Source organism: Coregonus clupeaformis, chromosome 24 (genome assembly GCF_020615455.1).
Source record: "Coregonus clupeaformis isolate EN_2021a chromosome 24, ASM2061545v1, whole genome shotgun sequence".
Taxonomy (NCBI): Eukaryota; Metazoa; Chordata; class Actinopteri; order Salmoniformes; family Salmonidae; genus Coregonus; species Coregonus clupeaformis.
In genome coordinates, this window is record NC_059215.1 from 19,916,989 (window position 1) to 19,942,057 (window position 25,069).

Here is a 25,069-nt window from a genome sequence, read left to right on the forward strand (position 1 = left end):
AGCTTATTGTCACAACACAATGTGTCATATAGCAAAATACCAAAATACAATGTATATGTAATCTATTTCATTTAGGAATATTCTCTAAAAAGATTCAATTCAACCAATTTCACTTTGTAAAATGAAAATAGCTAAATCATATGAAATAGAAATCACTATTTGCAAACAAATTACCTGGTATATGTATAATGCATGTTTTTTTAATTAGTCTGTATGTGGCAGAACTACTGGGCATCATAAACTCCCAGTCCGGTCAGACAAGTGTAGAATAGATTGTCCCATCATCCTCCTCCCAGCCAGTGGCTCATAAAAGCTTTGAACAAAGACCTAATCTGTGCGAGGCAGTGGTCCTTTAAACGATGGTCCACTTTCCCCTACCCTGCCTGCCGGCCTGCCAAGCCACGCAAACATTCCTGACTGACATTCAATCAGGGAAATTTGAACCGAAGCAAGATGGTATTTTATTAGTACCTCCGTTTGCTTGACTGGTCAGCTCCAATATGCACGGTTTGGATGAGTGGCGTACAGTAAGATGATGGGTTCTCTCACTGATAAGGGTGAATGAGGGGTAAACTGCTGTTCTGCAGAAAGGAACCATCAGACCTCATCACGTCACTGGAGAGCCATGTCACAAGCTCTTCAAAAACCAAGTGACAGAGAAAGGAGCAAGCAGCAGCACACTGGGCTGGGCAGCAGCTCTCTCTATTTCTCTCTCTCTCTCTCTCTCTCTCTCTCTCTCTCTCTCTGTCTCTCTCTCTCTGTCTTTCTGTCTTTCTCTCTCTCAGATAAAAAGATAATGTAGTAATTTTTCACAAAGGTGTAATTGTTTTTTAAATCAATTGAAATGCAGTTTTGTTATTATATTGACAATACCCGTTTTTGCTGTTCATGATTAAATGTACTGTTTTCCTTTTCCTAAGAAAGTATTTGTTGCATTTGCCAGAACCAAAAATCCTTGAACTAAACAAATGGACAGCAGTGCCACTAACAGTGAGGCAATATTCACGTGGTTCCATCCATGTTATTTAGGAGAGGGTGTAAAACCTCCCCTGCCAGCCCTGAAAGGGTGGCCCTCTTCTTCTGGTGAGATGCAACATGAGGCAACAGTACTGCATGTGAGGCGGTGGCAGGCAGGCGGCATGGCGGCTGGGGATAGCACGGTGGCACGCTTAAGTGATGACTTAGGTGCTGGAGTGCAGATTGCATTGCTCTCCTGCCATTCACTTCCAATTAGGCAGTGGGCCGAGTGATGCGTCTCGGAGCAGGAGCTTCTAGCAGCTAGGCATCAGAGACATCATGGAGGGAGGGAGGGAGGGAGGGAGGGAGGGAGACTCCTGGAGATACAGTAGGATGGCAGCCACAGCTTGATGTGACTATGTGAGAATTGTGATTAGTATCGATGAAGAGACAGGGACACTGAGGATTACCAGCATTTTTATTTTGAACATGAAAATCCCCAAATCAGAAAGATACAAATCTCCAAATAAACATGCAGATTCAGCTCCTTTTTAGTCTTACAGGCTTGAAACATATTGTAGCTGTTTCAGGATCGTGACATGTCAATGGTGTAGGGTAGTAAGGTTTTCAGTGTTTTACCTTCATTCACTAACAACATGTTGTTTTGATAAATAAAAAAAAATAAAAAAAATAATTGCCATAATTATTGTGAGCATTTTTGCCCAAATCAACCGCCAGGTGGTAGGGTATGGTCTGGTGTCATATTTGTGATCATATAAACATCTGGGTTCATGACATTGTCCACGTTGTCTGCTTTGAAATGTTGAGGTTCTCTGTTTGATTATATTACACTATTAAATATTGAATGTGCCTGTGTATGAAAGCAAGGCATTTGTCTGCATGAATAGCCCCTGTTTAGTTAAGTCGGTAATGCGCTTTAAGTATCATCCCTCTCATGCATACAAAAATGTACAATAATCTCTCTTCACATAGAAATTTGAGTTATATATCTGTCAGTCTTGTTGAAAGCAAGTCTAAGAAGAAGGTAGATCTGTTCTATGTGCATTATTTCTATGCTTCCCATGCTTAAGTTTCATTTTTGCATCTTTTACTTTCAGTTTTGTACACCAGCTTCAAACAGCTGAAAATACAATATTTTTGGTTATGGAAAATATATTTCACAGCGGTTTAGATGGTACAATGATTATCTACACTATACTTGTTTGTTTTGTCACATAAACTGAAATTATGCGAACTATTAGAAATGTAGCAACCAGGAAATTGTGAAACCGCTGTATGACTGCATTCTGACTGCATCTTATGGTTGTTGGTAACATAACAGTGTTCTGGGTGTATTTATGACTGTGGGGGTGATGTACTGTATCAAGAAAAATAAGAGTGTGAGAAGGGTCATAAAAGTTATGTAGGCCTACTGAATTCACAATCAAATAAAATTGATATTTTGTGTTTTGTCTATTACTTTCCAGTCATAGTTAACTGGATTACATATGCTAGGCAGTCTACAGGGTTCACAAACACGTACCTTTCATTGTTTCGAGACAGTATAAAAGACAAACACTCCCCCAAGTCACATATACTGTCTGTAAAATAAAGTGATGATTGAGTTTACAGTAAGCTATTGTCCCGGATTAAGAATTAACTCATGCAATGTCAGCCGTTTATCCTGTCTCAGATTGATCTAGATAAACAGCATACTGTAACCTGACTTCATCTGACTGACAACTCTGTCAAATATTACATAGCTGTTATGTGTCTCAGTCTTATGACAAGCTTGTGCATCCAGCATAAGCTAATACTGTACATAATGATGACTAACCACTAGAAAACATGTAGCTGTCTTGCAGACACTATGAAGTCAACAACAAAAGTATCGTTTTAGAAGATATTTGATCGAAATTACAGTGTGTCAGCCCCCCACGGCCTCTTTTTGAGAAGTACCTCCCTTCACACTAGAAGGACTCCAACTCCATAGAGGGCTCTGGACTAGGCAAGTCAGTTAAGAACAAATTCTTATTTACAATGACGGCCTACCCCGGCCAAACCAGGACTACGCTGGGGCAATTGTGCGCCGCCCTATGGGAGTCCCAATCACAGCCGGATTATGATACAGCCTGGAATCGAACCAGGGTCTGTAGTGACGCCTTAAGCACTGAGATGCAGTGCCTTAGACTGCTGCGCCACTCGGGAGCCCATGAATCTACAACATATCTATCTCACTTACCTTATTATAGAACTGAAATCTATTGTGACAACAAATTAAACAGCTCATTTATAACAATATATCAACAAAACTCTTCCAGAGGTTGGGGAGAAAATGTGACTCCAGAAGACCGAAAAGTATGTAGATTACTTAATTTGCCTGACCTGTTTTATTAACGTATAGACTATAGAAGCTGGTTTCTTATGTGGGACACCATAGACGGACGGATGGCATAGACGGACGGACGGGCCTGCTGTGTTTTCTTTTTTTCTATTTAGCGTGGCATAAATCCGGGAGATGAAAATGTCATGGAGCAGGTTCATTTTCCAAAGAGGTTTTGATTGCCATGTGCGTGTAATTGATTGTTCCAAGGACAGGGGGAAATCTAGAAATGTCATAACAGTCCCGCTTAGGTCGGTCCCACCGCCAGGCAATCAATGTGAAGTAAAAAGGGATATTGATTTGTGAGCAGCGAAAACTGTAGCTTGAGACAACCGGAGAGCAGTTGGGGAAAGTGGCACAGACATGCAGACCTGTCACTGGCACCTATGAATTACCCAATCTTCTGTGAAGATAGTATTTCCTGGGATATTCAGGGTATTGCAGGCAGCTGTCCATTAGCTAACCCCATCAGGCTGCTCACTGACTTTGCCTTGTCACTTAAATGAGGGAAATGTTGACCATCCATGGGATAAATGTTGATATCTTTACCATTACAAAGTTAAAAGTAACAGGCTAATAGTGTTAAGTTAAATACTGTTACTGGGGAAACCTACAGACTAATTTCAGCATGATTATTGTCCTGTGTTGAGAGTAGATTGAAGGGAAAATGCCAAGATTGTGTGGTACATTTTAAAATCTTAGTAGTACTGTATTCTGACATGTTTAATATCCATTCAGTATTGTTTTAACTGAGAATAAAAACATCCTGTAAGTGTGAAAACAACATGATTTCTTATACTATGTCTACCACTACTCATTCACTATGCTGTGTTCTCATCATTGAGGAAAAAATGCCTTGGCTCAGAAACTGGCTGCTTGTCCTGGAGTCTGTTCTAACGGATTAATGTTATAAACACCTCAAGTAGCTGATTCATGATGGACACCCTAGGTTTTTTGACCTTTGCATATCCCTGTCTGAAGATATAAATTTGTAGTGACACAGATTGGAGGCTTTACAGGGGTTTATGACATGCTAAATCTCAGCCCTGGCATGCCAACCCTCTTATTTTATAAGCCTAGTTAGACTGAATGCTTCCTACACCAGACTAAAAGGCACAACATTTCCTCATAAGGTCTATTTTGTAGTTTAGGAAACATTCATAAAACTTGATGATCACTGAAATGATGTCACGCCCTGACCTATGGAACTCTTGTTTGTTGAGTCAGGGTGTGAATGTCTATTTGAGATCTATGTTAGTCTATTTCTATGTTGCTGATCTAGGTTGATCTTTCTATGTTTGGCCGGGTGTGATTCCTAATCAGAGGCAGCTGTCACTCGTTGTCTCTGATTGGGGATCGTACTTAAGTAGCCTGGTTGCCTACCTTAGTTGTGGGATCTTGTTCCATTTAGGCTTGTATGTGTATAGCTGGAGGACTTCACGTTACGTTGTTTCTTGTTTTGTTGTATGTTTATTTAGTTAATAAACATGTTTGTTTTTCCCGCTGCACCTTGGTCTGACCCGTCTCTCAACGATCGTGACAGAAGATCCCACCACCAACGGACCAAGCAGCGTGCCCAGAAGGAGCAAATGCCTGGGACTCAACAGGAGGTAACCTTAGTAGATGTTCTCCTTGGTTGGGGTAGGATTACTAAGGAGGAGGCCGTCCGTTATCGGAAGGTGATGAAGGAGAGTGTAGCCGATATAGGATCCTGGGCGAAGGAGGAAGCCCGGGTAGGAGAGGATCAACGACGACGCCAACAGGACCAACCGCTGAGAAAGCCCGAGAGGCAACCCGTGTTGGGGGGGCTAGAAGGGTGGTCGGGGATCGAGAGAGAAGAGCCCTTGACCACTGCACCCGGTGGGGTTCCAGTTGGAGTCCCTACGACCATGGGAACAGGAATGGGAACAGTTTTACACGGAGGAGTCGGAGGATGACGACGACGACGATGAGTTTCTGTTCCCTAACTCGTGGGGGCTCCCAGAGGAGTCCTCACTGGAGGAGGATTGGCGAGAGAGAGAGAGAAGGACTAGAGCAGTCTGAGAGAGGAGGCCACGTTACGGGGGCTGTTAGCTCAGAGGGAGCAGGAGTTATCCGTTCAGAGGGAGGCGCTACAGGAGGCTCAAAGAAGGAAGGAAGTAGTGGAGGCACGGAGAGAGGAGCTGGTCAGGCAACAGAAGGAGCGTGTGTTCATTGAGGAACCTAGGTATGCGGAGATACGCACTGTGTCGCCATTGCGCATTCACAGCCCAGTGCGTCCTGTGCCAGCGCCCCGCATGTGCCGTGCGAAAGTGGGCATCCAGCCAGGACGGGTTGTGCCAGCTCTAAACTCCAGACCTCCAGTGCCCCTCCGCAGGCCGGTACGGTGTGTGTGTCCAGTCCAGTGCGGTCCGTGCCTGCTCCCCGCACCAAACCAGTGGTGTGTGTGTCCAGTCCAGTGCGGCCTGTGCCTGCTCCCCGCACCAAACCAGTGGTGCGTGTCGCCAGCCCGGTAAGCCCTGTACCTGCTCCCCGCACCAAACCAGTGGTGCGTGTATCCAGTCCGGCACAGCCCGTGCCTGCTCCTCGCACAGCCCGTGCCTGCTCCTCGCACCAAACCAGTGGTGCGTGTCTCCAGTCCGGCACGACCCGTGCCTGCTCCTCGCACCAGACCAGTGGTGCGTGTATCCAGTCCGGCACGGCCCATGCCTGCTCCTCGCACCAGACCAGTGGTGCGTGTGCCCAGTCCAGCTCCGGTCAGCGGCTCCACTCCGGAGCCAGAGCAGTCCGTTCCACCGGTGCCTAGTCCAGCTCCGGTCAGCGCTCCACTCCGGAGCCAGAGCAGTCCGTTCCACCGGTGCCCAGTCCTGCTCCGGTCAGCGGCTCCAATCCGGAGCCAGAGCAGTCCGCTCCACCGTTGCCAAGTCCAGCTCCGGTCAGCGGTTCCACTCCGGAGCCAGAGCAGTCCGCTCCACCGGTGCCCAGTCCAGCTCCGGTCAGCGGATCCATTCCGGAGCCAGAGTAGTCCGCTCCACCGGGGCCCAGTCCAGCTCCGGTCAGCGGCTCCACTTCAGACCCAGAAGTCAGCCCCTCTCCAGGGTCGGGGTCTCCCACACCAGGATCCAGACAGGGCTCGGTGCATCGTGGGAGGAAGGAGAGGAGAAGCATTGCGCCGAGGTCCAGACCAGACCAGGGGCGCAACGGGGAGGCAGATAGGGAGAGGTCGTCACGCCCGGAGCCGGATCCGCCTCCGAGGCTGAAAGCCCACCCGGACCCTCCCCTGTTAGGTCAGGTTTGTGCAGCCGGAGTCCGCACCTTTGGGGGGTACTGTCACGCCCTGACCTATGGAACTCTTGTTTGTTGAGTCAGGGTGTGAATGTCTATTTGAGATCTATGTTAGTCTATTTCTATGTTGCAGATCTAGGTTGATCTTTCTATGTTTGGCAGGGTGTGATTCCCAATCAGAGGCAGCTGTCGCTCGTTGTCTCTGATTGAGGATCATACTTAAGTAGCCTGGTTCCGTTTAGGCTTGTATGTGTATAGCCGGAGGACTTCATGTTACGTTGTTTATTGTTTTGTATGTTTATTTAGTTAATAAACATGTACGCTTTTCACGCTGCACCTTGGTCTGACCCGTCTCTCAACGATCGTGACAAATGATGACATCAGTATTATTGCATCTTATTTATTCTTGTGCTGTATTTTGACAGTTTTAGCAATTGTAAACTACAGGTATTCAGTTGACAATTTACTACTAGGGTGGAGTGTTCCAGTATTGCAGTGACACATGTTTTGTCATCATACAGTTTTAGGATCTTAATTTGAGACGATTTGCTACAGCAGGAAGATAATCCAGGAAATGTGGATTATGATTAATGAACATTTGTGTAGGAGTTGATATATTTTTCATAAGAGAAATTCAAGTCTGAAATTTGTAATTTCCACTAATTTCCAATCTTCAGAAGCCTTTTCAAGCCTCAAATACACTACAAGTTTTAAATGTTCTGCATTGCTGGAAAGTTCTTCTGCAACAGGTGATCAAATTAATATCCTACATCTGTATCAGAGATGTAGACTACACTGTCCCTAAGTAGAATCAGAGAACGCTCTGCCCTTGCATTTGAGAGGTGGAAGTAGACGTGTGGGTATCTTGGAGTAACCCCTGCCGGGTGCCTTTGTATGTAGATAACCAGAGATACTGTATATAATGACAAGATGGTCTTGTCTCCGCCCTAACAATGGGAGTCATTGTCCCAAATGTGGGAAGGCAGGCGGTCTGTATTCCTGCATGGACAGATTTTGACGTGAGTGGACCCTCTCGCTTCGCCTCTTCCTCTCTGAGATAACTTCTGATCAAAGGGGCCAAATGGGAAAGAAATGTGGGCAGGAAATGCTGCTGATAATTTCTGTGTCAATTTCATCTGGAAATACAAAATACAGTATACTGAATGTAGACTATTCTCACATTCTGTTACCTTAGGATTTTAATTCCTGGAAATGTAGGTATTATCTTAATAAGTTTTGGTTTCATTAAATAGGCATGCTGAGTTTGGTAGGGCTCTATGGCAGTGTAGATGAAGCTACTTGAACATAGTAAATCATATCATCTAATTGCCATGAAATAACAATTTATCGGATGCGTGTCAGCGTACTCCATTGCTGTATGATTGCTAAGTGTCTCTTAGTGAAATATTTATTAATGCTAATTCCTAATCCATTAATTAGTTAGAAGGTTCACTATCTGCATGAAGTATGCTAAGTAAAGCTGTTTTGCTATATCTGCAATATGTCACCAGACAATCCTTGAAACTTCTACTTGGAAATTCTCTTTTATCAATCAATATTTGGTAATGGTTGACATAAATGAAAGATTTTACGGTAATATGCATTTGGCAAAAAAGCTATGTGCTATAACTGACTTCCGTCCATAGTCTCTATCAAGACATTCAAAAGAGAAGACGTCAACTAGAAGCTTGTCATAGGCGATAGTGTTCTCGTGTATCTATGATAACTATTTATAAAACGATCAATAAAAATGTATCTGTACTCTGACAACACTCCCTCTCCAGCATGGGGGGGTGGGGGGTTGGAGGCCATCAGTGATCTCAGTTGGCCAATCCAGAAGTCTCTCTTGCGGTTGAGGGTCACAGCACATTGGGGAATCTCTGGTGTGCTGTGTTGCTCCTTGTTCTCCATGTTTGTTTTGAAAGGCCCAGTCCCATTAGAGTCCCATTACCATCTTCATCCATTAGCTGGCAACCAGTTCACCTCCAGGGTTTCTCCTGAGGCACTTATGAAATATTGATACAAAATTATTATTTTCAGAATGCGAAGGAGGATGACATTCTATGGGCCGACCCAGTGTTCTGTAGTACTTGGAGTGCTCCTCACATTCAGCATTCCAGAGTGCCCCTAAATCAAAAGAGAAATATTACCCACATGAAATGCATAGGTGCCTGGACAAGGCCGTTATGTCCTATTCATATTTAACTAAAAGCACATCTGCCATAACTTCTCCCAAAATGCACATTTTCCAAGATGAATTTGAGGACATTATATGTATGCATATACTGCAAGATGTCTCTTCAAAAGTGTTGTGACCATTTTTTAAGTATTTTGTGTATTCATATTGTGGAGTGGCTAAATGTGAGAGGGACCTTAATTCAACAGAGACGAGTTTGATTGTTTTATATTGATAATAGTTTTACTTATTCATTATTACTGTATGAATATCTGATCCTCCAGCCTTGTTCAAAACTGCTTAATATGCTTTGTCACAAGTAATGCAAATTAGATGATGGTAAATATGTCAATTAGAAATACTGTTGTTTAATTATCAGTTAATTGATGCAATAACATTGAGCCCTATGAGTGTGAACAAACAGGTGAATAATGAAATAGATAATTGCTGTTTATGAGCCTGTCAAGGACAATATAACGATGTGACAGATTGCCAGCAACTTCTAGAAATGTTAGATAATGATCTAGTTATAATAAACACATCTATTTTCAACAATTTACTGGTTCTTTGTTGTGCTGTGATTAATTTGTTAATAATTGTCCAGATTTAGGTTTAAATTTACATCAAGAATTCAAATTTCTCTGTCAAGAAAGTCACTCTGTAACCACTTAAATGGAGACAGGATACATTTCAGCTAATTTTGAAATGTGAAATTTAAGTAAACCCCTCTCATCTTGCAAGGCTCAGGCTTTTTCATTTATTCATAGAACACTTGTGGGATATTAGAATATCTCTCAGTCTGTGTAATTTGCTGCAACACAATCTGGTGGATCCAAGCATGGAAAGATATTATCCAACAGAGAAAGCTTACATTTTTTCATTGCAAGTTCATTGCAGTTTGGAGACACTTATAATCACTTTGGAATAGGCCACTAGCAATAACACTTAGCAAAACCCCAGCAGAAATCAATTGCATTTTGTCAGTCATTGGCCAACGATTGTTGTAAACATCTCAACATGAGGCAGGGAAAGCTTTGACACAGCACTAAGTTAATGGCTCTCCATGAATCACAAGGAGCATCTTGACCACCAGCAGTTTGTTAGTAAAGGCATATGTCCATCCATAGTGTTGATCCTCTCAAGTAGCTCAGTCCTGCATTGTTGCATGCAGCCTTGTGTGGATTCCACAGTTTCTCTGAAAACAAAACAAAAAAGCAAACAATAACTATTGTTTTGACGTACCTTGCATGTTTTGCATTCTTAGAAATATTGAAAATGCTCAGTAGTGATTGCAACTCAACTCATGTCCCTCTCCTATGGTGATGTCTTACTATTATGTAGTCTAAACAGAGATAGGGGTATTGTAAAGAGTAACCTCGTCCCCAGGCTATTGTGCACAGCGTATATAAGCCTGGGATATCAACGATCCAAAGTTGGCCTTAGTGGGAGTGACCATATAATTCTATGGGAGTTGCCTACTGAGTAAAGTATTTGTCATCATTTAATTTTTGTGAATCACATGACTGTGAGGCGTGGGGAGGGTTACAAGGAAGGTGTTGTAGATTAAGACGATTAAGCCAATGCCTATGCACCGGGAGTTTCTTTATTGGCTAACGAAAGCACAGTTTGACACGTTGGTCCACCAGACTCTTCACGCATTTGGTCGGAAGTGTCTGGGAATGAGATTATCTAAAGAGTGATAACAAAGGTCTATAAATTGTATCTCTCTTTCTCCTTCTTTTTCAGTATACGAGCCTGATGAACATGGCATCATGCGAGAGACCATCCCTGAGGATGACGGAGAGAATGATACTCCAACTGAAGAGGAATGCTCTGAGAACACAAGTCCCAAGGCCTCAGAGGACAAAGAGATGGACAACAAAAGCAGTAACAGCTACAGCTACCAGAACTCCCCCCTCAGTGTCCTTTCCCATCAAGAAGCCGAGTTGGAGTCGCGCCTTAGCGACGCCAGCGATAGACTCTCACTCTCAGACTTCAAAACTTCCTCACCACCTGAAAAACAGAAGAACGAGTGGAGCAGCGGTTCGAAACACAAGGATGACATGCACAGCAGCCTGGAGAAAATGAGGGCCGCCTATGCTAACTTTCTCTCAGATTCCTACTGCACAGGGATCGGGATGGACTTGAAAATTGGCAAAAGTCCCAGCAAAGCTAACTGTGACAGCACCAATGTTAGCACCAAGAGTGAATTTGACTGGCATCAGGATGCACTCTCCAAAACCTTCCAGCAAACACACTCCCCAAAGCCTGTGTCCAAACCCAACCTCTTCAGCTCGGTCCATCTCTACAGACAAAGCAGCAAAGCAGGTGGGACGGTGTTTACAGGGGCCAGTCGATTCAAGTGTAAGGACTGCAGTGCAGCCTATGACAGTATTGTGGATTTGACAGTGCACATGAGCAAGAGTGGACATTACCAGGACAACAATCATGGCAAACCAAGCAATGCCTCCACATCCTCTTCCAAATCAAGAAAACGAAATTTGCAAGACATGGAAGGGAAAGAGGATGCACAGAAAGTTCTGAAGTGTATGTTCTGTGGCCATTCTTTTGAGTCCCTCCAGGACTTGAGTGTCCATATGATAAAAACTAAGCATTACCAAAAAGTGCCTTTGAAAGAACCTATCCCAGTACTCTCACCCAAATTACTGCCACCAGCAAAGAAACGGGCCTATGAGGCCAACAGACCTTGTTCTCCTGATTCTACCACAGGGTTAGCTGGCTACAGCGAGGCCCAACGGTCCGCTGCTATTTCAAATGCTAACAGTAATCGCTATGGTTATCAGAATGGGGCTAGCTACACTTGGCAGTTTGAGACATGCAAATCTCAGATTCTAAAATGCATGGAATGTGGAAGCTCACACGATACCCTGCAACAACTCACCACTCATATGATGGTCACTGGACATTTCATGAAAGTTACAAACTCAGCCTCTAAGAAGGGGAAACAGTTAGCTCTGGATCCTTTGGTTATAGAAAATATGCAAGTATTAGCTGAGCCACTTGCTAACGTAACTGAAGGCGATAAAGTGTCTCCAAAAACTTATTCCCCAGGGGGCAGTAAGAAAGATAGCCAGAGGGAAGGCACATTGGACAAAATGGAAGAAAGTGAAGTGAAAGATGACAAGGCAGAGAGTGAGGATCAAAAGACAGGGAACAGGGTGATTAAATATCCATATCTTCGTGAGGAGGATCTGGAGCAGCAGGGATCGTCAGATGGAGGAGGGGATATCCTCAAGTCTTTAGCCAACACGGTGGCCTCTGCAATCAACAAGGCTCAGACTGGGACCCCCAGCTGGAGTGCCTACCCCAGTATCCACGCTTCTTATCAACTCTCTGGGATCATCAAGAGCAGCACTCCTCTCTCAGCGTCTCACCCCATTCAGATAAAGCACACATTCAACCACAAGCTAAGACCGATCACCCCAAAGGGGAAGTTTCTTCAGGGTGCTGAAGTTGACACTCCACAGGGACAGCAACAGTATCGAAAAGCGGACATCAAGAAAGAAAAGGTTGGCATTAGCGATGGTAAAGAACATCTGAATATTAAGTTTGATCTGGTGGAGAATAATGACAGCGATTGTCAGGACGATTCCTCTACCTCTTCAAAGCTCGATGCAGACTGTCTGAATGAAGGGAGTGATGTGATCAAAGGGAAGTGGAGCCCAGATTTCTCAGACAGAGGCAAGATACCAAGCCCTTCTGCCAGCAGTGGACGAAGCACTACTTCAGAGCTTGTCAATGACACCCCGGAAATACTTGGCATAAACCCTCTAAGTTCACTGCAGTCAGTTCTGAACAGCCATTTGGGTAAAGCAAATAATCCCACCAATTCAAGATCTGAAAATAGTAAACTATCTGCTCGCTCTCAATCTATATTCGCTGAACTCAACCAGAGTATGGAGAAACCAGCAGTGGTGCATGCTACCCCAGCTAGGAACAGCGCTAACATTGCCTTCCTGTTTGCTAGCAATGATCAGCCAATAGACCTGACAAAATATAAACCTAACAAGCCAAGTTCCTCCCATCTACAACCATTTGCCCCAATGCCACAGAAACACGCTCTGTCTGACATTGCTGACATGGTCAAGGTTCTTCCTAAAGCCACCACACCAAAAGCGTCTATGCCATCAAGGATACCCACCATGAAACTGGAATCAGACGTGAGACGCTTTGAGGACGTTTCGGCTGAGGTATACTCGGTTCACAAGCGCAAAGGAAGGCATTCGAACTGGAACCCCCGGCATCTTATCATCCTCCAAGCCCAGTTCGCCTCCAGCCTCTTTCTGACTTCTGAGGGCAAGTACTTACTCTCAGATCTTGGTCCTCAGGAACGAATGCACATCTCTAAGTTTACTGGACTGTCCATGACAACCATCAGCCATTGGTTGGCCAATGTGAAATACCAACTTAGGAAAACAGGGGGGACCAAGTTTCTGAAGAGCATGGACACTGGCCATCCGATCTTCTACTGCAATGACTGTGCTTCCCAGTTCAGGACACCACCAGCCTTCATTTCCCACCTGGAATCACACCTAGGGTTCCAAATCAAAGATATGCGCAAATTGCCTATCAAGCATCAGACAAAGGTCGAGGATCCAGAACTGTCTAAGGCTCTCAGTGTCCGTGCGACAGGGACGCTAGTCACAGAGGAGGACGTTGACACTAAGTTCAAATGTAAGCTGTGTTGTAGGACATTTGCTAGTAACCATGCGGTTAAACTCCACTTGAGTAAAACTCACAGCAAATCACCTGAGAACCATTCACAATATGTGGAAATAGACAAAGAGTAGGAGTTGTTCATTTTTGCTACCTTTTTTGTTGTTATTGATTTTTGATATTTCAGCCATGTTTCCAGTAGCATTGTGTAGTAGCATAAAGACATTGAAAACATTTGATTGAAGATGACATGGACACACTGGCTAGACTAAACCCTAAAATGTTAAAGAATACACCAACTTATACCTTTGCACCCTTCTCAAATGCATCACCAGTAATGAAATGTTTGCATGCAATAGCTCTGGCTATGACTACTATTTATTTGTATAATATGTCAAGTTTCAATTGTATTATTTCAAAGACAATGTAATGGATAAATTGTAATGTTCAACTCCAATGATTCACCTTCATAAATATGCAGCTGTTTTAAACAGGTAGCCAGACAAATGTTAACACATTTATTGAACTGTACAGTGAATTGCTATGTAAAAATGTTTTGTGTTTCAATGATAGAACAGAAAAGCACTTTAATAAATGTTAAATCACCAGTTTAGACTCAGATTATGTACATGAACCCAACAAATTTAGACAGGTTGGAAACAAGGAAAAATAAAATATTAGTGTGTTTCATTTTAAAAGGATGGCAGTGAGACAAATGATACCTGCACCTTTTTTTTAACCAATTGAAATAAAGAATTAACATTTGCTACCATCCTGTGTTCATTTTAAATTAGTCTCCTGTATGTCTCCTGAAATTCTGTAGATTAACAATATATGCTTAGATCAATGTGTGGTTGGGAGTGACTGTGTTCTTCATAACAAGTAGACATTTCCTTCAGCTCTCTTATTTCACAGCTATTAAAAATAATTGCCTGCTAAATTCATAAACATTTTACACAATTAATCTCTTTTCTTTCTAGCAATCAAGTCCCTCAATTACCACCACCCATCAAATCTCTGTTTTATAACAGGCGGCTGACATTTGATGGCAAATGGAGAAAAGCACATGGGCGCTATGGTGATTTGAATACTGTGACACCAACTTGCCCTCTGTTGGAAATGAGCAGGCAATCACAATTGTTCAGCAGATGACTCCTAATGCAGTTAAAGTATTCAGCTATAATTTCTTCTTGCATTTATAATTACTGTCATAGACCACACATCTCAGTGAGCAGATTAAAGCTATAAATTATGTAATGCCTCGCCTCACCAATGGATCCCCTGATTCATCTGTAGAGCCATTATGTTGTAGAGTAGCAACTTATTTCAAATTGAGACCAGCACAAATGATAAGATATGGGAAGAACATAGTGGAAAAACTGATTGCAATATTCAGATCATTTGTGTTTATTCATGAAAATTAAAATGTGAGATTGAATTGTCTTATTAAAGAGGAGATATGCCTCAGTACTGCTGCAGTTGTAATAATTCAGAATGTCACAATTTTGTTCTTTTATCCTTTGTGAAATGACTATAGAAATTCACTGCAGTATTGGATGTGGGACAACAAGCTTATACAGTAGTCTGGCTCAATCAGCATAGCATGCAAGTGATCAACATTAGGTTTACCATTGATAAAATGCTGTCATCAATGCAGTTAACAGGATTGTTTCTTACCATAATTTGGTCTAATAAGTCAAAGTCACATTGGTGATTTATTTTTACTGTACAGGGAAGGGATACACTGAGTGAACAAAACATTAGGAACACGTGCTCTTTCCATGACATAGACTGACCAGATGAATCCAAGGCTATGATCCCTTATTGATGTCACTTGTTAAATCCACTTCAATCATTGTAGATGAAGGAGAGGAGACAGGTTAAAGAAGGATTTTTAAGCCTTGAGACAATTGAGACATGGATTGTGTATCTGTGCCATTCAGAGGGTAAATGAATAGGCATGTCAAAAGATTTAAGTGCCTTTGAACGGGGTATGGCAGTAGGTGCTATGCGCACCGGTTTAAGTGTTTGGGGTGTAATTCTTTAGTCATTATTCTTAAAATCCAAATTAATCTAACAGTGTGTCAAGAACTGCATCGCTGCTGGGTTTTTCACGCTCAACAGTTTCTCGTGTGTATCAAGAATGGTCCACCATGGGAAGCATTGGAGTCAACGTGGGCCAGCATCCCTGTGGAACACTTTCGACACCATGCCCCAACGAATTGAGGATGTTCTGAGGTCAAAAGGGGATGCAACTCAATATTAGGAAGATGTTCCTAATGTTTTGTACACTCAGTGTATAATCTATAAGTAAAATATATGTACTGTATATGTGACCATGAGCTAAAACAAACATTCCACAAGGTTCAAATGCCATTTTATCAAACAAAAAACAGACTCATATCAGGTAAGTAAGTGAGTTGCTAAACAGTCCATTTGATGCTGCATGATTTTTCATTTGAGATGTTTCCATTTTAATACAGTTGATCTTTGTGCACTGGGCATGATTATTAAGAATTGTGATCTTCATTTGCAAAATAACTGGACACCTCAGCAATGGCTGAAGGTAGTAGTATTGTATCCCTACTGCACTTCATGGACATAAATATATGGTTAGCAGCAGGGGCGCAACTTTGGTTTTAGAAGTGGGGGGGGGGGACATAATTTATTATTATATATTAATTTTTTTATCCAGTCGGGTAAACACCAAACAGTCTACCCGACCGCTCGGAGGCATCCGCATGGTCCTAAAGCACACCGTTGGCTAGTTTTGTATCACATTCCAATATTAAACTGGGGGCGACAAAAATGCAATTTCAGAATGTGGGGTGTCCCGTCCGTCCCCGTCCGTCCCCAGTGAAAGTTGCGCCCCTGGTTAGCAGAGACAGTGGTATACACAGTACTGTACATCCAGCAGTTGTGGTGAACTGTTAAAGCTAGACTGTATTATGTGTCATCACATTCCCTCTCATCCATGAAAATTGAATGAAGGAAAAGTAAATGAAATAAACTTTGGAAAAATATATGTGCCGGTATGTGAAATTCTTTATCTTAGTCATATCGTGTTTAAGAAATTATTCTTATCCAATGTTTTGCAGACAATGAAAAGTAACACCCTGCCTAAACATGATGCGGTATGTCTAGCTGTAAAAAAAAATTGAAACATTTAAACTGTCTTAAGGTCTATAAATGTCATGATTCTGATGATTCATAGTCTGACGGAAACGAAACATCAGAACAGCTTTCACTCTCCACACAGGCCAGGGCTTGGAGATTCTTTCTAAAAACTGTACTAATAGCTTAGTAGAAAAATCTAATTATGCACATATGTATGCTTGCATTGCAGAGGCGGCTGTGAAAACCGAACTTAGCAAAGTTGATGCCAGCTCGCATTTGCAAATCCTTTGTCAATCTGCCATTAAACATGTTATCCCATTGCTTGGTTCGCTCTGATGTTGATGTGCTGTAATGGGACAAATGTGCATTGGAATTTGCCTGCTTGGATACACACAAAACATTAACTATCTGCCTGACTTTGCTTCCTTCTATGGGTTAGACAAGGATGTGTTTTCTGCTTTATCTGTGAGTCACAGAGGAAAAGAGGGTTGAAAATCTCATCACACAACATCATCATAATAAATGAATCTCATTTGTTTAATGAATTACCATAAAAATAATTACCTGTTAGAGATAAGGGACAGAAACCGAGCCCTTGAGTATAATTTCTTCTTCCCTGAAATCATTATGATTTGTAATGTCCGTTTTAAGACATCCCGGACCTCACCATTACACCTCTACTTCTAGACCTCCATTTTCAGTCTTCATATACATGGCTTATTGCATCAGCTAAGACTGGATTGCAATTTTCACATAAAAGCACTCATTGCACAGATTTTACCTAAAGATGTGGTCAAAATTAGTAGCAATCTCCATTACACCTCCTTTCGTAGACCTATCTGTCATGTTATTTCTGTTAGATTGTTGTGTTGTTACAAATATGCTAATGTCAAACACTTGATTAATATACTTCAATACATTTAATCAATGAATTAAGCTGCATGATACTGCATATTCATCTTGCATCATGAATTGTAAACTCCTTGTCATTTAGCAATTATGGCACATGCATGCCTTATCAATCATGTAACCTGATACCTGATTCTAAAAAGAAAGGGTTGATAAAGTACTTGCGAACAGGTGAAAACTCAGGAACAGTGCTGTATTCCATTAGAAATCTTCAAAACTTTCTATCACAATAGTTCAAACATTGTTTTCATAATTTAGGCCTACTCATGATTTCTGCCTCTCTCTTTTCTTCTAATCATCCTCTCTTCTTTGTGCTTTCTCTGTCTGTCTCTTATGGTTCAACTTGTAATGGTCGTCCTTAATTATTCATTTTGTTTCATTTCTGTGTTCAATGCGGAATACATAGGCCAGTCAATGATTGAGTCATGTCATTTCTTCTCTGTGAGAGGTCAGTCAATTGAAGTCAGGGAGATTTAAAGAGCCTCCCTCCCTGTTGAAGTACTGTATGTTGCACAGAGTCCAATGCGGAGGGGTGTCAGTGACATGTATTCATGGATGCCAAGGGAAGCCAGGCTTCCCCCCCAAAAAGTACCAATTAAATAAAAAATCTAACAAATCAAAAAGATATTTGATCTCTCTGTGTTTCAAAATTTTCCATCAATTTGCAAGAGGCTGAATATATCTCACAGGAGAAAGCATCCGAGCGAGCGAAACTGTGCCCCTCTGTCTCTCTACATGTAGGCCATCTACAGTGGGGAGAACAAGTATTTGATACATTGCCGATTTTGCAGGTTTTCCTACTTACAAAGCATGTAGAGGTCTGTAATTTTTATCATAGGTACACTTCAACTGTGAGAGACGGAATCTAAAACAAAAATCCTGAAAATCACATTGTATGATTTTTAAGTAATTAATTTGCATTTTATTGCATGACATAAGTATTTGATACATCAGAAAAGCAGAACTTAATATTTGGTACAGAAACCTTTGTTTGCAATTACGGAGATCATACGTTTCCTGTAGGTCTTGACCAGGTTTGCACACACTGCAGCAGGGATTTTGGCCCACTCCTCCATACAGACCTTCTCCAGATCCTTCAGGTTTTCGGGGCTGTTGCTGGGCAATACGGACTTTCAGCTCCCTCCAAAGATTTTCTAATGGGTTCAGGTCTGGAGACTGGCTAGGCCACTCCAGGACCTTGAGATGCTTCTTACGGAGCCACTCCTTAGTTGCCCTGGCTGTGTGTTTCATCCTTCTTCTTCCTCCAAACACGGCGAGTGTTTAGACCAAAAAGCTCTATTTTTGTCTCATCAGACCACATGCCCTTCTCCCATTCCTCCTTTGGATCATCCAGATGGTCATTGGCAAACTTCAGATGGGCCTGGACATGCGCTGGCTTGAGCAGGGGGACCTTGCGTGCGCTGCAGGATTTTAATCCATGACGGCGTAGTGTGTTAATAATGTTTTTTTTTTTAGACTGTGGTCCCAGCTCTCTTCAGGTCATTGACCAGGTCCTGCCGTGTAGTTCTGGGCTGATCCCTCACCTTCCTCATGATCATTGATGCCCCACGAGGTGAGATCTTGCATGGAGCCCCAGACCGAGGGTGATTGACCGTCATCTTGAACTTCTTCCATTTTCTAATAATTGCACCAACAGTTGTTGCCTTCTCACCAAGCTGCTTGCCTATTGTCCTGTAGCCCATCCCAGCCTTGTGCAGGTCTACAATGTTATCCCTGATGTCCTTACACAGCTCTCTGGTCTTGGCCATTGTGGAGAGGTTGGAGTCTGTTTGATTGAGTGTGTGGACAGGTGTATTTTATACAGGTAACGAGTTCAAACAGGTGCAGTTAATACAGGTAATGAGTGGAGAACAGGAGGGCTTCTTAAAGAAAAACTAACAGGTCTGTGAGAGCCGGAATTCTTACTGGTTGGTAGTTGATCAAATACTTATGTCATGCAATAAAATGCAAATTAATTACTTAAAAATCATTCAATGTGATTTTCTGGATTTTTGTTTTAGATTCCGTCCCTCACAGTTGAAGTGTACCTATGATAAAAATTACAGACCTCTACATGCTTTGTAAGTAGGAAAACCTGCAAAATCGGCAGTGTATCAAATACTTGTTCTCCCCACTGTATATGATGCTGTCTGGTCCAAACGAGTATGACATTGTTGCCGCCCGTAGCATTGAAGGCAAGGGAAGCCAGCGAGCATTTGGCCTCCCTTGAAAAAGAAAGTATAAAAACATTAGCCAATCAGCGTTGAGCTAAACTGTGCGAGCTCTACTGTAAATGGTCCTGGCGCACCCAAAAAAACTGTCAAAGGAAGCAAGCTTGGATTTTGGCGTCACTCCTATCAAATCCCATTGACAGCATACGTCATTGACAGAAAAACTTGAATTGTTGCATCTTGTTTTGTTGTTGTCCTCCGGTGGCTAACTAGCTAGCTAAAATTGGCGCTTTCCTAAATTAGCCATGGATGGAGATAGGGATTTGGACTTGTGGTTTTACTTAATTCTCCATACTAGCCAATTATTAAAATGGCGATTCTGATTCGACCATTAATTTCATACATTGTTGTACCCCTGGTCTGAGAGGATGGAAGTTCAATATATAGCTAGATGTAGAAGGCTAATGTTAACTAGCTAACGTTGCCCATGAATGGAACAGTGGCGACCCGTCATTCAGAGCAGAGCCCCACCTGTTTTGAGCCCCAAGTTTTTATCTAAATAATATTATTTTAAAATACAAAATTGTGGGGGTTGCCTGTTTTGCATGTTATTTTGGTATTAATACATGTCACATATCAGTTTGCAAACAATGTAAAAAACTATTATTTTTTTTATCATTGAGTTAATAAAGCTGCATACAAACATGGTCTCTTTTTTGCTTTTGAGTAAGGCAGCTCCAGTTTCAGCCTAGCTCAGTGCTTTCTGTGGTGGTGGGGCAGCCAGCGGAACATACGGTGCGTAGGGGTTGGTAATGTTCTCTGTTCTGTCACTCATGGGGACACTACTTCACTGCCAAATCTAAGGGTAGAGCTTGTAAATTCAAGCCCCTTGGGTGCTGCCATAGAGTTACATTAGAAGTGCCCATCCATGAAGGCTCAAAGTCATTGGCCACAGATAAAATGACGTCAAATCACTTTATATCTACAGTAGCTTTGATTGAACTGATCATGTCAACATCATACTTTCAAAATCTTAGTTAGCAGTCATCATCTTGAATCAAGTCGACAATCTACTGGCAAATCCTTTTTAATCCTTGTCATATGAAGATAAATAATTAAGAGAAATTATAGATAAAACATATCGTTCCTCATTGGACATTATCATTACAAAACAAGTTGGAAAACGCAAATTCAACAATGAGTGGTTTGGAAGGAATCAGTGGCTAACTGCAAGCATTGCAAAGCAATCACTAGCCTGCTATTCAGTGGAGTGAGTGTGTGGTCCAAGTCTGGGTTTAAGGGTCTCTTTTCCAAGTCTAAAATGATAAACATTAAACATTGGCCATGCTGTCAATCCAGCATGATGTCTGCCATGCTCAAAACAACTTAACTGGGAAATCTGACTTCAATGAGTTCAAGACAATTGGGATCTCCGACTGGGAAATACGTTTTGAAAGGTCATCCAACTCGGAATTGTAAGTTGGGAGTGCTGGCCTCTTTCTAGAGCTATGACCTGAAGATCACTGACGTTTTTTTCAGAGTTCCCAGTTGTCTTGAAAGCACCATAAATTCAGAGAATGCCAGATTTTGATGACAAAGTTTGATGACAAAATTTGCCAGCGAAGGACTGCCGCGCCACCTTCATGTGCAAGTGAGCACAGCACAACAAGGTGAGTCCAAAAATGTCTTATATATTCTGCTGCATAAATGATGTAATTTGCCAGGGGGATATGTATACTGTAGCTAAGAAAGTAATAATAAGTGTATGTTGTGTAGTAAACTGTTAGCGGTGCACATGTAGACATTTACATTTTTGCAGACGCTCTTATCCAGAGCAACTTACAGTTAGTTAGTGCATACATTTCTTGTCATACCCCCTGTGGGAATCGAACCCACAACTGAGCTACATCCCTGCCGGCCATTCCCTCCCCTACCCTGGGCCAATTGCGCACCGCCCCATGGGTCTCCCGGTCGCAGCCGGCTACGACAGAGCCTGGATTCGAACCAGGATCTCTAGTGGCACAGCTAGCACTGCGATGCAGTGCCTTAGACCACTGCACCCCTCGGGAGACTGACTGAAATGTAATCATCGAATATTGTATGAGCTTTCATTGTCTGCTTATATGCCCCCTTTATTTATCCTACGGTTCTGACTTGGTGTACAGGGAGAATACTGTAAGAACGGCCCATGTTCTGAATTCTGTCGCTGTACATTTCAAAGGTGCTGAATAAATAGTTATATTGACTACGTCCGTCCTAGCTCGCTTATTAATGTCTTAACCCAAATTACGAATTGCTTCTCATCCCCTTATGCCATAGTTTGTACATCTCAATTGTCAGTAGAAACCACATTTGTTTAAGCAAGTCAGACATATCAGCAATTTTTTTTTTAAAGGCAGTAAATGAGGCTGAATGAACTGTTTCGCTCCCAGACAAGGCTCTGCTGATAGCCATGTGTAGCAGTGGTAAGGTGTTGGGACTGCTGTTGGGACTCTGCTGTTGGGACAGCTTTATGTAGGCCCTAACAGTTTGTGGGCACAGTTTTTCACCGTTATAGTGCAATGAATGTATTGTTTAGTGTTGTGTTGTATTGTGTAGTGGCTTTGCTGGCATGCATCCCCAACATTTTTGTTTTGTTTGACCCACCATGATTTACATGCTAAAATCGCCACTGGAATGGAAGTTAGGCTAGTGAGCAAGCATTTTGGCCAGGTAGCCTAGGACAACAAAAAATGAAAGTGTGTACTGTATGACAGAGATAGACTGTTTCGTCAACATGAAAGAGAGGAGGATGGCATTGGCGTTTCTCTACAAGTAGGGTGAGTCAACATGTCTTTCTACTTGCACGAACGCGCACGCACGCACGCACACAGAAATCAGATCCATGGACAGCCACATGATATTTAGCTTACGTTGATTGGACTAAATTGTTTTTGTTATCTTTTCGTTGTCACTGTATTAGACTAAGCAGAGGTGATTTGATGATGTTGAAATGTTAAAGTTGAAATGTTGCTGGAATAGTGGAGGCAGCTCTTCTTTTCTTTGCGACTTGCGGTAACTCTCTGTGGTTCTAAATCAATAGTTGTTTAGTGGTCCTAAAATGGAAACATCAACTTGCTTGACCATGCTGTAGGTCATGTAACTGTCTGTTACTGTACATGCAATATGCTTTGTGGACTTCACTGGACAGAGGTTGCTATCCGGTTTTGTGATAAAAACAAAGGTGTAGTTGAATTTATTCTGTCACTGTCTTCTTATTGTCTCGGCCTTTAGGCCTATATATCACGGTCGCAAGGCATATTAATTAACAGGTTATAGAGCAAACAACTATCACAACACATAGGTTGTAATACAGCTTTTTGGGGGGGGGGCTTGACTTCCCCAGTGATTTTACCCATGCACCGCTACTGTGGGGTGTAGTCTTTTACGTTGTTAAAAAGAAGAGAAAGAATGGTCACATTTTCCAGAATAACCTAACACATCTTCCTGAATGTCCTGCAGGGCAGAGCTTCAGGAGTTCATATTCTTATACTTTGTCACTCTTCAAAGTGAGACAATCTACTGTCTGCTGCTGTATTGCCTACTGAAGAGAACATGTTAGTGCTTCTTTGATGGTTTTTATGTATATATTTAAAAAACAAACATTTTAGTGCCCCCCCCCCCCTCTTGGCGGCGGAGAGAAAAATGTGCAGCTTTAATGTAAATGTCCTGCAATTCTAAACATTTTGCCATGGGTCGTAGATCAAATGTTGCAGTTTTAAAGCACATTTTCTGCAATTCTACACATTTTTTCATGGGGCAGAGACAAAATGTTGCAGTGTTAAAACTAAGGTAACACTTTATTTGGATAGTCCATCTGTAGATGCTCTAGAGATTATCTACAGACTATCAGTAACATTTCAACTAACTATCTACTAACCCTATCCATAGCTCTAACCCTAACCTTAATCCTTATCCTAACCCTAAACTTAACCCTAACCCTAGCCCTAAACCTAACCTTAACCCTTACCCTAACCCTTATTCTAAAACTAGCCCTAACCCTGACCTTAACCCTTACCCTAACCCTTATTCTAAAACTAAACCTAACCCTAACCGTAGCAAGTAGTTGCTTATTAACAGATAGTTTGTTGATAGTATGACCATCTGTAGATCATCTACAGATGGAAAATCCAAACTATCCAAAAGAAAGTGTGACCAAAACTAATTTCATGCGATTCTACTCATTTTGCCATGGATGGAGATAACATTTAGCAGTTTTAAAGCTAATTCCCTTCAGTTCTACACATTTTGCCATGACTTAAGCCATGTTTATATGATATCTGAGTGAGAGTAACTGACTAAATCAATGGGGGCCCCCTGAGGTCAGGGTCCCTGAGCCCGGTCAATAATTCGCCCATGATTACTACAAGGTTTAAAAAGCTGGCTAGACTAACTTACCTAGCGATAAAAAAAATATATCTGACATGGGCTAATTGAGTAGTTCAGAGGACGATAAGGTAGCTAAGGTGAAACAGTCCCGCCCGTTTATCCAATATTCTCCTATTTGCTTTGGATAGTGTGATTGTTTTCAGTCAGACATAGACCATCTATACAAATCTAATTCCAAAGTCCACATTTAGCATTTCTGTATTCCCCTTCCAAAGTTATTTTTAAACAGGATGAGTTTGCCATAGAGAACTGTGGACGAATTTCAGCGTAGGAATGCATGGCCAACGTTTTCATTGCCATCATATACTGGAGGAGAAAACTAACACTTGATTGCCAGCAGTTCATCAGTGAATCCTTCAAATGTGTCACCCAGCCTGCCTCAAGGCAGCATGCTGGCTCAAATTGAAGCTGACATGTCCCAAATATGAACGCAACAAATCACACATTTTTATTGGAGTCTAATCTGCAGCCTAGCCCCCTTGTAGACATCAGCACAATCACAGACACCTCTCTAATTCCTGCCGAATGGCTGCTTGCACCTCCCAAGCATCTTCGGACTCACAGACCAAACACTAATGGCTGGGCGCCAGAGATGGGGGTGACACCTATGCTTATCAGATGACTTTAATACACTTGTAAATATGTGTGAGGAGAGAGGGGAGAGAGGGGACAGAGGGGAGAGAGGGGAGAGAGGGGAGGATTCTGCCTGGGTAAATACATGGTTGAGATGTAACTAGAGGTTTCATCTGCAACAATGTCTGTGTTCAGTCTAATCAAATGAGGTTGTTTGATGGAAGATAATGTGGGTGCTAAATCAACTCTGAATGTAGCTATATTGTCTGTATGGTATTTGGTCAAAAGCATTAAACAAAGTATAATGTTCAAGGCATTAATGAAACCTTTATAAACCCTTTATAAGGCCTACATATGGATTTTTCAGAAAGGATTCATAAAAATATATCATAATATGTACAGTTGAAGTCGGAA

At 42.2% G+C, this 25,069-nt stretch overlaps 1 protein-coding gene across 1 annotated transcript in view; it reads left to right on the top strand.

Annotated features, from left to right (window-relative positions):
• LOC121537968 (teashirt homolog 2-like) overlaps positions 1–14,229 on the top strand; it is a 69,629-nt gene extending 55,400 nt beyond the window's left edge. The window contains exon 2 of the mRNA XM_041845651.2: positions 10,527–14,229. Coding sequence (XP_041701585.1) covers positions 10,527–13,591 — 3,065 coding nt within the window. The 3' untranslated portion in view covers positions 13,592–14,229. The remainder of the gene's footprint in view (positions 1–10,526) is intronic.
• Positions 14,230–25,069: the final 10,840 nt, after the last annotated feature.